At 47.4% G+C, this 15,641-nt stretch overlaps 1 protein-coding gene and 1 pseudogene across 4 annotated transcripts in view; both read left to right on the top strand.

Moving 5' to 3' along the window:
• The window catches only part of DNTTIP1 (deoxynucleotidyltransferase terminal interacting protein 1), a 21,935-nt gene extending 7,100 nt beyond the window's left edge, over positions 1-14,835 (top strand). The window contains exons 4-13 of one of the 4 annotated variants that reach the window (XM_055545124.1): positions 1,097-1,195; positions 2,884-2,952; positions 3,213-3,269; positions 3,525-3,583; positions 4,890-4,938; positions 7,857-7,915; positions 8,016-8,076; positions 12,223-12,294; positions 14,320-14,375; positions 14,472-14,835. In XM_055545124.1, the coding sequence (XP_055401099.1) occupies positions 1,097-1,195; positions 2,884-2,952; positions 3,213-3,269; positions 3,525-3,583; positions 4,890-4,938; positions 7,857-7,915; positions 8,016-8,076; positions 12,223-12,294; positions 14,320-14,375; positions 14,472-14,610 (720 nt within the window). In that variant the 3' untranslated portion in view covers positions 14,611-14,835. The remainder of the gene's footprint in view (positions 1-1,096; positions 1,196-2,883; positions 2,953-3,212; positions 3,270-3,524; positions 3,584-4,889; positions 4,939-7,856; positions 7,916-8,015; positions 8,077-12,222; positions 12,295-14,319; positions 14,376-14,471) is intronic. The other 3 variants (XM_055545125.1, XM_055545126.1, XM_055545128.1) reach the window with 3 other exon arrangements.
• On the top strand, positions 11,482-11,587 carry LOC129626303 (uncharacterized; annotated as a pseudogene).
• Positions 14,836-15,641: the final 806 nt, after the last annotated feature.

Raw genomic sequence — 15,641 nt, forward strand, 5'->3', positions numbered from 1 at the left:
TTTCTTCTGGAGACATGGACTCTCTTTTTGATGTATTCCCAGTGTCTCGGTTTGGACCTCGCGTCACCTTGTCCCTTGGTGTTTTCAGGCTCAAGCTCTCCCTCGTACCTGGTGGAGGAACCTTCTGCCTTTTCTTTCCCCAGCCAGCTGGGGCTGCTGATATCCGGGCACCTGGCCAAGTCTTACCCCTCCCAACCTACAGATGTTTCTCTCAGATTGGGTGAAGTCAGGATTCAAGTAGGCTTTTCTCCCACTGGGTCTCATCTCAGGCACTGGCCTTTTTTTTTTTTTCCTTCTTCTATGGAAGTAAAACATGTACATTATAGAAATTGAGAAGAGGTATAGTTAAACAAAAAAAAGAGAAAACAATCATGATATCACCACTTTAGTGTATTCTCACAGTTCTTTTGTCTATGTTTGCTTTTTGCTATTTTAGTCTCACGCTATCCCAAACTGTTTAATAACTTCCTTTCTTCACTTTACTATATATCATGAATACCTTTTTGTGTCAAAAATATATTCTCCTGTACCTTCCTTACTGTGATTTTGATACTTGTCTACTTCTTCATGGTATAGATAGTCCATAATTTACTTCAGTTGTACTCGGACATTTAGGTTATCCTTTGATTTTGTACTGTCTACACATTACTGCTGTGAAGACCCTTCTTTGAGTACCTCCATGATGGTTCTCCTCTGTAAGAGTGGATAAAGAGGGGGAGTAGAGCCAGGGACCTGAGTCTAAGTCTGGCTGATCTCACGGCATGGTCATGGTTGCCTTTCCCTTCTTCATGCTTACGTGTGTGCTTAGTCACTCAGTTATGTCTGACTCTTTGCAACTCCATGGACACGAGGCTCCTCTGTCCATGGAATTTGCCAGGCAAGAATACTTGAATGGGTTGCCATTTCCTACTCCAGGGGATCTTCCTCAAACCTGTGTCTTGTGTGTCTCCTGCATTGACAGGCAGATTCTTTACCACTGAGCCACCTGGGAAGCCCCTTCTCTTCTTTATAAGGGTAGATTTTATGCATAATTCCCTTCACGTTGATGCAAATCAGCAGGACTTCTGGCTCTGTCTTCTATTCTTCTTCTCCCTAGTTCTTCCAGAAGGCAGCACTGAATGTACGAGACAACGTCGGGGAAGAAGTGGATGCTGAGCAGCTGATCCAGGAGGCCTGTCGGAGCTGCCTGGAGCAGGTGAGATCAAAGGAGAAGAGAGATGTAGGCACAGGGGTTAGCCCTCCGGGCTCGGCAAAGACATAAGGGTCTCATCATGAGTGGTATTTGGAAGGAAACCCAGTGAGCTACTTACTTAGGGCTTGGAGCTTTGAAGACAGAGGGAAGGGAGGTAGCTACTAGATGCCAAGTACTATGGTAGACACTTTCACCTGCATGAGTTCGTTTCCATCTCAGAAGAAACCTGTACAGAAGGCACATTTCAATTCCTAGTTTACAGATGAAGAAACTGTGGCTTAGAACAAGCAGGAGGTAGAATAGCTAAGATCTGGCTCGCCTCTGTGAGCGCGTGGTGACTTGATCACGTAGTCACAGCCCCTTTTGGTGTCACGAGAACCACCACCCTTTCTGCCTCCTTGCCTCCCAAGGTGTGGTCAGGAGGCATGACGTCAGGTCTAGAAATGGCTGTGTGCTCAAGATAGTCGTGAACCTGTTTGCATGTGTCAGCTGCTGTTATTAATAGGAATTGTCAACATCACCCAGATTCTGTGCTTGACTGTGAGCCATTAGCTGTCAGAGATGGAATTTGCTTCATGACGACAGCCGCAAGGGCAGACTGGAGTTCAGTCCTCTTATGTTGTTGGTGTTCAGTCGCCAAGTCGTGCCCGGCTCTTGGTGACCCCACGGACTGCAGCACGCCAGGCTTCCCCGTCCCTCACTATCATGAGTTGAGAGAGTAATGTCTTCTGGGAGGTTGGCTGGCAAGCTGCTCAGGCACAGCCTCAGGAAAGAGCAAGACCAGGGCCTCGGACCTGAGATACACATCTCATCTGTCTGAGGACCTGTTTTTCCAAAGCACAGAGTGCCTCTTTTTCATCTCGAATTCCTCTCGGCGTGCAGTCTCCTTGCAGTGGGTTGCAACTTAACCCTCGTAGAGTTGAGCAGCACTCTTTGTTTTGTTTTGTTCACAAATCCCGTCTCGTCTCTGGCTCCCTGTCCTTCCAGCCGCCTTTACCTAGTCCTGTGGCTTTGAAGCCAGTGTAGCTGTTGATGATTCTACACATACAGCCCAGCCCTGAGCTGCTTCCCCATTTGCCTTCCTCCCCTCTATCCTCAGAGCAGCCAGCCCCAGGTTTTTGAAGATGAGTCGGATCGTGTCTGATCATGGTCCCAAATCCCCTTTCTATGTGTTTGTTTCTTTGCTCGCCATCCAGATCACCCATAGAATGAGGCTCACAAGAGGAAAGCCCTTGCTTGTGCTATTAATCGCTGTGTCTCTGGCACTGACATACTAGGCACTCAATATTTATTAAAAACAAACAAACAAACAAACAAAACAGCAGCTTACTGAGGAACATGTTTAATATCAATGCATATACTTAGAAAAAAAATATTTAGCATATGTTTACATGGAAAAAGTGAAGAAGAGTCTTACATTGAAATGTTAATAGTATTCTGTGGGAACTGAGGTTTCAGATTTTTTTTTTTTTTTTAATTTTTGCTTATTTACATTTTTGTAATTTTCCAGTAATGATCCTTCATTATTCAGCATTTTCAAAAAAGGTGTTTATTTGTATAACTATTTCAGGGTCCCTTTGTACTGACCATGAAAAAGTTTTAACAGAGTTTGAAGTTGTATCTAATGGAGGTAGATAGGTTTACCCACCAAAAGAGTGACTGATAACACTTTTTTTGTCTTTTCCCTTCAGGCTAAACTACTGTTTTCAGATGGAGAAAAAGTAATACCCAGACTGACGCATGAGCTTCCAGGGATAAAGGTCAGAGTCCCTGTGTGCCGGTGTTTTGCAGGGAGGACCAATCAGACTGGGAGGCTGGAGAGCTCTGTAGCCCCAAGGAGGCTGCACGGACCTCTGTTTGTGGGACCAGGTCTGAATAGCATCGTGCCAAGAGGGCTGCTGAGTCCTGGCTCGGGGGTGCCAGAGGGTGTGTTCCAGGGCTTCTGTCTTCTGCGGCCCCGGGGACCTGTAGCTCCCGGGCAGTGGCCTCCACCTGACTCCCTTCCCTTCCCCACCCCCAGCGTGGCCGGCAGGCAGAAGAGGAGTGTGCCCTCCGAGGAAGCCCCATTCCCAAAAAGGTGAACCGTCTCCTCATTTTCTGCCTGGGTAAAAGGCCCTACAGCTCCAGAAGAGGGTGGGCTTCCTCAGCACCCCTTGGGGCCTTTCTAGCAAGAGAGGCAGGAGTCCTAGGCACAGTCACCCTCCCCGCTCACCCCCAAGCATCATCTGGCCTCCCTGGGAAGCCGCCTCTTTCAGGTGACCCTGGTCCTGCCTGTGGGCTGGGGGCTCCCACAGGGCCAGGACTCTGACGGCTTTTCTGTTCTCTGTGGCAGCGGAAGGGACGGCCTCCGGGACACATCCTGGCAAACGACCGGGCCGCCGCGGGCATGGTGTGAGTAGAGGCCAGCAGAGGCGCGGGGATGGGCCTGAGGAGGGGGGGGATGGGGGGCCGGAGTCGACCCGGCCGCCGCAGGCATGGTGTGAGTAGAGGCCAGCAGAGCCGCAGGGAGGAGCGCACGGGGGTGGGCCTGGAGAGGAGGCCGGAGTCCACCGCCTGGCAGGCTCAGACTCATCTGTGCAAGAACCCAGGGAGGAGAGTTCTCTAGTCTGAGGGAAGAAGGCAGCGAGGAGGGTGTCGTATCTTGCTTTTACCCCAGAACAGTTCAGCCCAGCTTCATTAAACACCAAAGTTTTTCTTTAAACACCAGAATTTTGTTTTATTCGTATGTACCAAATGCTTGTGGGGCTTCCCCAGTGGCTCAGCGGTAAAGAATCCACCTGCAATGCAGGAGGCACAGGAGATGTGGGTTTGATCCCTGGGTCAAGAAGATCCCGTGGAGGAGGGCGTGGCAACACACTCCAGTACTCTTACCTGGAGAATTCCACGGACAGAGGAGCCTGGCATGGGCTACACAGAGTCAGGCACGACTGAAGTGACTTAGCACACACACACGAATGCTTGTAATGTGCCGTCACTGGTCTGAACACCTAATATATACTTTCCTTTTAATCCTTCCAACCACCCTCTGACGAAGGTAGAATTAATTCTGCAAATAAGGAAACAGACTCACAATTACTTGCCCAAAGTCAGACGGCTAATAAAAGGCAAAACTATACCACATTGCCTCCAGGATGGTCATTTTCAAAGACTGTTGAAGGAACAGAATCTTTTTCAAACAGCTTTACGTGGAAGCCTAATACCAATATGTAAAAAAGATAAAGCCTCCCTGGTCAGGGAACTGAGATCCTGCAAGCTGCATGGCGTGGCCGAGGTTTGGGGGTAGGGTGAGGAGGAGCCGCACTGATCTGGTTAAGAGAGATGGAGGTCGTTTGAAACCACCAGCTTAGGAGATGGATTAGTGTAGTCCTTACACCTTAGACTTGTCTCCTGCCTGAAGCGGGTTCATTCCTCACTTACACGAGACTGGAGTTGCTACTGTTACCTCTTCCGACCAGTGAGAAACTGCAGCCCAGAGAGGTTCCCGGACTTGCCCTCACGGCTGCATGGTGTCAGAGCGAGTCCTCGAGTGGACTAGGACCCGTTCTTTTTCCCTTTGCACCCCCTCTAACGGGGACCAGGCAGCAGTCCCCCTAGGGCTGGAGTGAGAGTGTATGAGGAGCTCCCACCGGTAGCAGCAAACTTTCTTGCAGTCCTAGGCCCTATCTCGGAGAATTCACCTTTCCTCTTTCCCTCCAAGCAGATGGAAACCAAAATCCTGTGAACCAATTCGCCGGGAGGGCCCTAAGGTATGATGCTGTAGGCATGGCAGTGACTGCTGTCCCAGGGAGACCCCAGTCCAAACTCTGGGCTCCCCCTTGAGGGAAAGGGGATGGGGTTGGGTGAAGGATGTGTGCGCCAGAGCCATTTTACCCACCCACCTACCTCCCAACTCTGGCTTCCAGGCGGATCCCAAGTAAGGATTGAAATTAGGGGCAAAACAAAGAGAGGGCTTGGTCTTTGCTGCACCCTTCTCCCTGTAAAAGCTTGGTGTCACCAAGACTTATCCAGTACTTAATATGTCACAGGCACTGCCCTACATCTTTGGTATGGATTGCCTCATTTAATCTTTATCACAACCTGTTGAGAGAGATTCTGTTACCTTTCTATGGTTCATGAGCTTCCTTTCCTACCTCATGGCAGAAATTATTTTATCTGTTATCCTACACATTTGATACGCTTGAAGATACTAAGGACTACAGAGTTGCCCAAAGTCACATACCGATTAAGTGGCAGAGCTGTGTAAAGCCAAGGTCCAGGGACGCCAGTCTGGGTTCTTAAAACTTGAGCTTCTGTTGCCTCCAGAACAGTTGTTTGCAGGCTTTTTTTTTTTTTTAATTTTAATATTTTTAACACCAAAAACATTTTGTTTTGGGGTATGCCAATTAACAATGTTGTGATAGCTTCAATTGAACAGTGAAGGAACTCAGCCATACACGTACATGTATCCATTCTCCCCCAAACCCCCCTCCCATCCAGGCTGCCACGTAACATTGAGCAGAGTTCCACATGCTATACAGGTGTTTGTTATCCATTTAAATATAACCGAGTATGCATGCCATTCCCAAAGTCCCTAACTGTCCCTTCCCTTCCTGCCCCACCCTCTATCCCTCCGCCAGTGACCATGAGTTCATTTTCTAAGTCTGGGAGTCTCTTTCTGTTTTGTAAGTCCATTTGTATAATTTCTTTTTAGATTTCACATATAAGCGGTGTCACATGATATATCTCCTTCTCTCTGACTGCTCTCAGTGTGACATTCTCTAGTTGCATCCAGTTTGCTGCAGATGACCTTATTTCATTCTTTTTAATGGCTGAATAGTATTCCATTGTGTGTGTGCCACGTCATCTTTATCCACTCCTCGGCTGATGGAGGTCTAGGTTGTCTCCATGTCTCGGCCATTGTAAACAGTGCTGCAGTGAACACTGAGGTGCATGTATCTTTGGGGAGCATGTTTTTCTCTGGATATATGCCTGGGAGTGGGATTGCAGGGTCATATGGTAGCTGTTTTTAAAGGAGCCTCCATACTGTCTCCGTAGTGGCTATACCAGTTTATATCGCCACCAACTATTCAGGAAGGTTCCTTTCTCTCCGCACTGTCTCCAGCATTTGTTGTTTATGGATTTTTTGATGATGGCCATTATGACTGGTGTAAGAATAGAATCTTTTCTTCAACTAAAATCACACATGCAAGCCCACCGTCCAGTCATACATGACAGGTGAAAGCTGCACCATCCAAATTGAGGCTGTGTCCAGTGGAAATGGTCCTCCCGTTATTGTACTGGCCCGCTGCCTCCCCCAGTGCCCACGCCTGCCTTCTTCACCTCTGCTTCCTTGGAGCCAGTGATCCCACAGCCTTCTAGAGCTCTGTCTTCCTCTCCAAACACCCTGCTCTCTCTCCAGTGAGTCCTTCCTCTGCAGTGGCCTGTATAAGTGGGCATTCCCCAGAATTCTCTCCATTGCCCACTTCTCCACCTCAGGTTTCTCTCTGGATGACCTAAAGCATCCACGGTTATTAGATCTTGGGGACTAGTACTTGCTGAAGTTCCCTTACCTCTTGGTTTGTACCCCTACCTTTCCCTCTGGTTTAAAACCTGTATATCCTACTGTCTGCTGGAGCTCTTGGCCTGGAATCTCCATAGAATTTCAAACTCAGCGTATCCAGAGTTGAAATCAGAATCTTTCTCCCAGACCCACTTCAACCTTCTCTTCTTGAGGCATCTTTGCCTCTTCCTTCCCTTCCCCTCCCTACATCCAGTCCCGGCTGATTCTGCCTCCCAAATAAATTCCCTAAAGAGGTTCCTATTCCCTCTTCTTCCTTCATCCTACTACTGCGGCCCTCATCTTCCTTTTTTTTTTGGCCAAACTGGCATGCAGGACCTTAAGTTCCCCAACCAGGGATCAAACCCATGCCCCCTGCAGCGGAAGCTCAGAGTCCTAACCACTGGACCACCAGGGAATTCCTCCTCATTTTCCAAACTGCTCTGTACAACTGCCTCTAAACTGCCCACCCCTCCTATAGTCAAGCCACTTCACGCCCGTTAGCCTAGTTACAGAAGAGCAAGCTATCATGAGCGCAAATCCAGCTCTCCCTGCCTAGAGGCCTTCAGTGACTCCGTCACCTCCAGGATAAACAAATAAAAAGCCGTCCACATAGTGAACGAGCACCCCCAGCCCCATCCGTTGCCACTCCTGAATGCTCACTCTTTCAGCAGCACAGAGCTGCTGTGGTTTCTCCCACGAGCTCCCCAGCCGTCACCTGCCTGCTTGCGCTGCCCCTCCTGCCTCCCCTCTCGCTGTCCAGCTGTGCTCTCTGTCAGCACCACCTTGGGAGTCACCCTTCAAGGAAGCCCTTCTGTTAGACTCCCATCAGGCCTTGCACCCGTCTGTGTCACCGCCCACCGTATAGTGGTATTATTATCCACATGTGCATCTGTGACCCTGTGGAGAACAGAGACTGTCCCTGATTCATCCCCTTACCCCCAGCCCCCCCATTCCCCTCGCCACAGTATATAGCACAGTGTCCAGTATTTTAAAAGTATTCAGTTTCTTAAATCAGCTGTTTGTTCAGTAATGGCCAAGGATGATGGTAGGAGAGGGCGGGGGAGAGTTTCTGTCCTGCCCACCAGATAAACCTCCACCTCACCAGCCTCTCTGTCTTTTGCACAGTGGGACCCAGCTCGGCTGAACGAATCTACCACCTTCGTGTTGGGATCTCGAGCCAACAAGTAAGTCTATACGTAATTGGTGCTGAGGGAGGGGGCCCTGAGGGGTCCCCCTGAGCACCACGCCTGCTAGGATCCTCACCACTCGTCTGTTGCCTTGCAGGGCCCTGGGGATGGGGGGCACCCGAGGGAGAATCTACATCAAGCACCCACACCTCTTTAAGGTACGTGAATGCCAGGAGTCGGGCCAACCCTGGCCGTGGAGTAGGCGGCACTGGGAACTCTCCATGGCCCAGAGGAACCTGGAGTAAACCCTGACCCAGGAGCCAGGGCAGCAGGGTTCTAGTGGCCCCTCTGCCCTTAACCTTTACCTTTTGTAATTGACTCAACACCTCTGTGCCTCATAACATAGCTCCTGTCCTCGTCTATTTGCTGTGTGTCAAACATGGTTTTAAGTGCTACACTTACGTTACCACTTGGATGTGAGTCAGGATTCTGTCTCCTGCAAATCCTGAGCTCTTAACCACTGCTGTATTCAGTTGTCTGTAAAATAAAGAGATTGCAACCGAGCAGCAGTTCTAACGTTTTCCAAAGAGGGGACTCCTCATCTGAGGTATGCTTTGGTCTCCACTATTTGAGAAAATAATGGAGCGAGGAGGGCATGAATTCATGCTCTTAAATAAGTTTGTATTATATCAGTCACAGAAGCATCCAAGTATATTAGAAAAAAGGTAACACGCACGTGTTCAGGCTAATGGTTTTTGCACCTATGTGCAAGACTCGGTGCCCCTTGTCAGAACAGCTCCTGGGGTCTCAGAATCATGGGCCCTGGGTGCTACATTCGGTGCAAGTTCAAGTTCTTTAAAGGGCAAACCTACTGCTATCTCATCAGTCTTAGATTTGGGATTTTCAGCCTATGTTTTGGCCTGTGCTTCTACTTCATCTTCCTCCCTAGGGTCTTCAGTCCTGCTGTTCCTTTGATGGCCTTCCCCCACCTCCCCCACCCTTTTCTCTGCCTGACTGTTCTGTAAGATCCACCTTGTCCAAGACCCTCGCTGGCATCATTGCCAAATGGATATGCTCTTAGACCTACTTCCAGTTCCTTTTGTGCAATGGTTTAGAGTATCATCTCAGTCCGATTCCATTACTGACTAGCATGTGACCTTGGGCAAATGGCTCCACATTTCTGAGCCTGTTTTGTCCTCTGTAAAATGAGAAGGATGCAAACCAGCCTTTTATGGTTGGTAGAATTAAGAGAGAATGCAGTAAAATACAGCCTTTTTTTGTAATAACTTTTCTTTTAATACTTATTTGGCTGCATCGGGTCTTAGTTGTGACTCACGGGCTTAGTTCCCTGACCAGGGATCAAACCCACATCCCCTGCATTGGAAGGCAGATTCTTACCATTGGACCACCAGGGAAGTCAGTAGTAATAACTTTAAAAGGAGTATAGTCTATAAAAACATTGAATCATTGTGTTGTACACCTGAAATTAGTATAATATCATGAATCAGCTATACTTCCAAAAAAAAATGAAAAAATGGACTTCCTCTATTAAAAAAAAGAGAGAGAGAGATAAAGCACAGTAAAGCCCCCAGACAATGCCAGCATAGCAAGGGCTCAGTAAATTGTCATTACCAGCATACTTTCCCAGTTCTTAGACCTATCATTGATAATAAACTCATGGCCAGTAGATACTCTGTCTTACTTTAATCTTTTCAGAATAATAAGTGGAGGGAAAAAGTTTTTGGTTTTTTACTTTTAATTCTTTATGAGTGATGATGAGCATCTTTTTTCATCCATTTAGAGTTTTTGTGTTTCTTCTGTAAACTGCCTGTTATACCTTTTGCCCATTCTTTTGTCCTTCTAAAGGCATTTTGCAAATTTCCTTTTTGTTTTTAACTTTTTTAAATTATAGACATAATATATAAACCCATTCTTGAAAAAGATTCAAACAATACACTAAAGCTAATAGGGAACAAGGCACCAAACTCCGCTTCACCCTTGACTCTGACTCTTCTCCCTGAAGGTCACCCCAGCACCATGGTAGCAGTTTTCAGTCCCATGTGTGTGTGTCCTTGTCCTTCACTGATGTTTTGTTTATGTTATTGGTCTTATACTATATATATTGCTCTAATTTTTTTTTCACCCCAAAATTCATTCAGTCATTCAAATACCTATTGAGTACTGAGCAGTCTCAGACTGCAGAGATAGAGCAGTGGGCAAAACAGACACACACAACTCCTTGCCCTCACAGAGCTTACAGTCTAATGTAGAGCAAGCTGTATAGCCTGGAGCCAAATCCAACCTGTAGCCTGTTTTTGTCCAACGCAGAGTGATGACGTTTTTAAAGGGTAATTTAAAAAGAAAAAATAAAGATTACGTGACCAGCAAAGCCTAAAGTATTTAAGAAAAAGTGTGCTGACCACTATAAATCTAGGGAATAATACCTTAAAAGATTTGTCCATGTTATTAAGTCCCCATCATTTTACTTTTTTTTTTTTAAGATTTGTTTTTGACTGCTGGGTCTTTGTTGCTGCACAGGCTTTTCTCTGTTTTCGGAGAGCAGGGTCTACTCTCTAGTTGTGATGCACCAGCTTCTCATTCCTTGGCTTCTCTTGTTGCAGAGCTCAGGCTCTAGGACACACGGGCTTCAGTAGTTGAGGCTCTTGGGCTCAGTAGTTGCGGTTCCCAGGCTTTAGAGCACAAGCTCAATAGCTGTGGTGCGTGGGCTTAGTCGCTCCTCAGCATGTGAGGTCTTCCCAGATCAGGGATGGAACCTGCATCCCTTGCATTGACAGGCGGACTCTTCACCACAGAGCCACCAGGGAAGCCCTTCTTTTTGTTTTTTAATTTTACTTATTTATTTTTGGCTACATTGGGTCTGTGTCCAACCTTCTCTAGTTGCGGCAAGCAGGGTCTACTCCCTAGTTGAGGTGTGCGGGCTTCTCATCACAGTGGCTTCGCTTGTTGCGGAGCACAGGCTCCAGGCGCTCGGTCTTCAGTAGCTGCTGAATGTGCGCTCAGTAGTTGTGGCGCACAGGTTTAGTTTCTCCCTGGCTTGTCGGATCTTCACCGACCAGGACTGAACCCATGTCCTCTGCGTTGGCAGGCAGATTCTAATCCACTGGACCACCAGGGATGTGCTGACTCTGTTAATTTTAACAACAATCCTATAAGTGTTAATACTCTCTGTTTTACAAATGAAGAAACTGAGTCTCAAAGAAATCATTGCCTCGATTTACACCACGTAATAAGTAGAAGAAACCGAGATTTATGAACCAAGTTTTTTTTCTTTTCTTTCTTGTTTTTTTAACCTGCCACCCCCTAAAAGACCACCAGGCCAAATTGGCCACCTGCGCATGTGCTCATCTCCAACTTTCCGTGCCACACGGGCTCCCTATGGGCTGAGCTCTGAACCCCATGATTAAGTTCTTACCCATGATGCTCTTCTGCTTCCAGGGCATAAAGTGTCCTCACTTTTGTTTTAGAAAATTTGGTCACCTTAATAACCACATATGTTGTAAGCCACCTCCAATCACTTCTTCACAGAGAAGTACAGCTCTCAAACATAGTCACCAGTCTGACCAGTTGCCAGAGGTGCTATGTTTTAAGGAAGGAAAGGGAGGATACTCTGGTTTCTCTTGAAATCGAATATATCTTTTGCCTTTTACTAAAGATTTCTCTAGAGAGAAACAACTCTGAGTGTTCAACTCTGAGCCCTTGGCAGGGCTAATCTTTGATGTTATGGTGATGGTTTAGTCGTTAAATCATGTCCAACTCTTGGCAAACCCCCACTGTAGCCTGCCAGGCTCCTCTGTCCATGGGATTTCCCAGGCAAGAATATGGGAGTAGTTTGCCATTTCCTTCTACAGGGGATCTTCCCCACCCAAGGATTGAACCTGGGTCTCCTGCATTGCAAGCAGATTCTTCACCAACTGAGTTACCAGGGCAGCCCCTTGATGTTATAATAAAAGATAAAAAAGTAAAGTAAAGCAAAGTGGGGAGTTCCTTGGTGGTCTAGTGGTTAGGACTCCATTCTTTCACTGCCATGTCCCATGTTCAGTCCCTGGTTGGGGAACTGAGATCCCACAAGCCTTGAGTCTTGGCCAAAAGAAAAAACAAAAAAAAAAAAAAAAGTTTTTTTAAGGGAAAGGAATTAGAAGTGTATTAAATCTCTGGGAATTGGGCCCCTTTCCCTGGCCTCCTGGACTCAGCCCTGTTTGCTCTGAAGAAGTCAGTGAGCCCTCTCTAGCCACCAGAGGTCTTGTTGGTAAGAAGGCCTCAAAGGCTAAGAGTATGTTCTGAACCAAATGAAAAATTCCATCACACCAGGCTAATGTCTCCCCCTGTGGCTTCATCCCTCACAGTATGCAGCTGACCCCCAGGACAAGCACTGGCTGGCCGAGCAGCATCATATGCGAGCAACAGGGGGAAAGATGGTAAGCACTGTTCACACGTGCCACTGCCAGGGACCCACCCAGCCCAGGGACCAGAGCTGTTGGTGACAGCTTACCTCCAAACCTGAGAGACTCCACACCCAACAAATGAGAAAGGAGACTTGTAAGAGTAGAGAGGGCCCATTCCTTCATGCTGAAGACCCGTCTGTAGCCCCTGCCTTTCCTCTCCTGTGCCCGGGTCTCCCACACACTGCCCCCTCCCCCTCCCATGGCACCCTCATATGTAGTTCATATTAGCTGTACGTAAGAATAGCAAGTACAAGACACACTTAACACTCTTTCCCATCATGCACTGCCTGTCGATAGATTTCACCCCTCCATCACAACTCTACCATCAGACGCAACTATGGAATCTTCTCAACACTGCCCCAGGCTGCACCCCTTATCAGAAAAAATTAGCACATGCAGTGAAACTTGTTTGCCACACCTGGCAGCCCCTTCCAGAATCACTTCTACTTGAAGAGTTCTCAGCTCAGATCAAGCAACATCCTTAGGAAAATCATCTTCACGTGTATTCTAAAACTGTCATGGTGGGGTGTGTCCATCACACGCACTGTCTCTCATCTGAGGATGCACTTAGCCCCACTGCTGGGACTGCTCCTGTTAGAATTCAGTGGCTTTGCAAGCCACTGCACCATCCCCTACCTGGCTGCCTTTTATTTCCTAATATTTATGTTATACTCTCTTTCAAAAAACATTTTAGGAAGCTTACTGTGAACACATAACATAAATAAGAAAAGAGAGGAAAAAAGGAAAGGCCGGATCAAAACTTAAGGCAGGAGCAAGACTAGTTATAAAAAAGGATTGTTGTTGTTTTGTTTTAAGAAAAAAAGGCAGGGGAATTTTAAGTTACCAGACTGGGAGACCAGTGCATGTCTATAGGTTTTCACAAATTCAGTTCCTTTACCCCTGAGGTGAAGACAGTCAGATTACTCGAGGGACACAGTTATTTCTGACCCTAAGACTGGAAAGAAATGCCTCCCACAGAAGACTCATGTGATGAACATCATCGCCCACGTGGTAAATTCACAAGAGGGCTCTCCCGAGGCAGATTGTGGCACTGTGCCAAAGCAGTTCTGCGGGCCCCGGACCAACACCCAGCTCCTGGACAGCAGTGCAGTTTGTCGTGTTTGCCCTTTTGCCTCAGAGTTCAAAACCAGCTTATCTTAGTTCCAGGGTTCACACATGGCTTCCTTCTGATTTCCTGTTTCCATGTGTATTTTGCTGGCTCTCTGGCCCTTTTTTGATTGAAGGATAATTACAATATTGTGTTAGTTTCTGTCATACATCAACATGGATCACCCATAGGTACATATGTCCCCTCCCTCCTGAGCCTCCCTCCCGCCTCCTACCCCATCCTATCCCACTAGGTTGTCACAGAGCCCCAGTTTGAGTTCCGTGAGTCATACAGTAAATTCCCACTGGCTATCTGTTTTACATATGTTAGTGTATATGTTTCCATGCTACTCTCTTCATTTGTCCCACCATCTCCTCCTTACTCCACACCCCCCATGTCAATAAGTCTGTTCTCTATGTCTTTACCTCCATTACTGCCCAGCAAATAGGATCATTAGTACCATCTTTCTAGATTCCATATATATGGATATACAATGTTTATTTATCTCTTTCCAACTTACTTCACTCTGTATAATAGGCTCTAGGCTCATCCACCTCATTAGCACTGACTCAAGTGTGTTCCTTTTTATTGGCCCTTTAATTTTAAAACCCCTCAGGGTCCCTTTTTACAAGAGATGGCAGCTATAGATAAATTAGTCACCATTGCCCACTCTCCCACCCAGAAAGTTTCAACTTAAGTGAAAGAATGCCTCAAGGAACTGTTCCCCAGACAGACAGTCTCTCCCTACTCTCTCCATTGCTAAATTATAAACTGTGACTACCGGCCCCTCCCTTCCAGCCCTTACTTTAAGCAGACATTTAATAAAGTGCTAATCAAGTTGACTGAAATGAACCATAGGCAATGATGACTCTCCTTTGCTCCTACTCTAGGCCTACCTTCTCATTGAGGAGGACATCCGGGACCTGGCTGCCAGCGATGACTACAGGTAAAACCAGTAGTCTCTGCTCTCCCCTCCCCACTGGGATGAGCATGGACCTACATCCTCCCTTGCTCCAACTCTCCTCCTCAATGTCTGTTCCAGAGGATGCCTGGACCTGAAGTTAGAGGAGCTGAAATCCTTTGTCCTGCCCTCCTGGATGGTTGAGAAGATGCGGAAGTACATGGAGACACTTCGGACAGAGAATGAGCATCGTGCTGTGGAAGCACCTCCACAGACCTGAAACCGGGTCCCCTGGTTACACTTGGCAGCCCTCCTCCAAGGCCCTCATACCCACATGGCTGAGGCCACTGCTGGGACTGCTCCTAGATGGATCTCAGCGGCATTAAGCTATGCCTGGGCTAGTTTGTAGTGACTCACTGCAGAGCACCCCCAGACTGGCATGTGGTTCTATATTTGTAAAGTTATTGGGATAAGAAGCAATTAAACAGTTTGTAATAAACACAGATGGTGAGCCTGCTGTGAGGTCTGCCAGTGGGGGCTGACAAAATATCAAGGGCTCTAGAGGAAGTGGGTGTAGGAAAAAAGGACCAGGCACCCCCTCACCCCAGGAAGCCCAGTGCCCCCGCAAACATCTGCTTTGTGAGATGAAGCTGGGGACACTGTGTATTTTGCCAATCTTCGCTGTCCCTCTGTTTCTGTTTCCTCACCCATCTAAAGCGTGGAATACCAGAATGTGATGGCTGGCACCATGGGAGATTGATGACAAATCAGAAAAAAAAATGTAAGGTGGCTTTTATTACCCCCGTTTTATAGGTTAAAACTCTACATTTTGTGCCCAGGGTAATGCAGCAAACTTGGAGAAGCAGCCAGTGAAGCTGTTTTCCAATAAGGACTCTCGCTCTAACCATCAGCTTCTAGTTTTTTCCCTCACCTGCGTGTTCAGACACCTAAGGCCCCAACCAAAGTGCCTAGGACATTAATAACAGGTGGAGGAGCTGGGGTTTCCGGTTTGAGGGACGAGTGTGGCTTCCCAGGTGGCATACTGGTAAAGAATCCGCCTGCCAATGCAGTAGACAGCAAGAGACATTGGTTTGATCCCTGGATTGGGGAAATCCCCAGGAGTAGGAAATGGAAACATACTCCAGTATTGCTTAGAAAGTTCCATGGACAGAGGAGCCTGGCAGGCTACAGTCCGTGGGGTCGCAGAGTTAGGACTGAGCACACGCACACATCACAAAATTGGAGACTCTCGGTAAGGACGTGCAGGGTGTTGCCGACTGTAGCCAAGCATTTGACCTAAAGGGATTCATC

This window comes from Bubalus kerabau, chromosome 13 (assembly GCF_029407905.1).
Source record: "Bubalus kerabau isolate K-KA32 ecotype Philippines breed swamp buffalo chromosome 13, PCC_UOA_SB_1v2, whole genome shotgun sequence".
Taxonomy (NCBI): domain Eukaryota; kingdom Metazoa; phylum Chordata; class Mammalia; order Artiodactyla; family Bovidae; genus Bubalus; species Bubalus kerabau.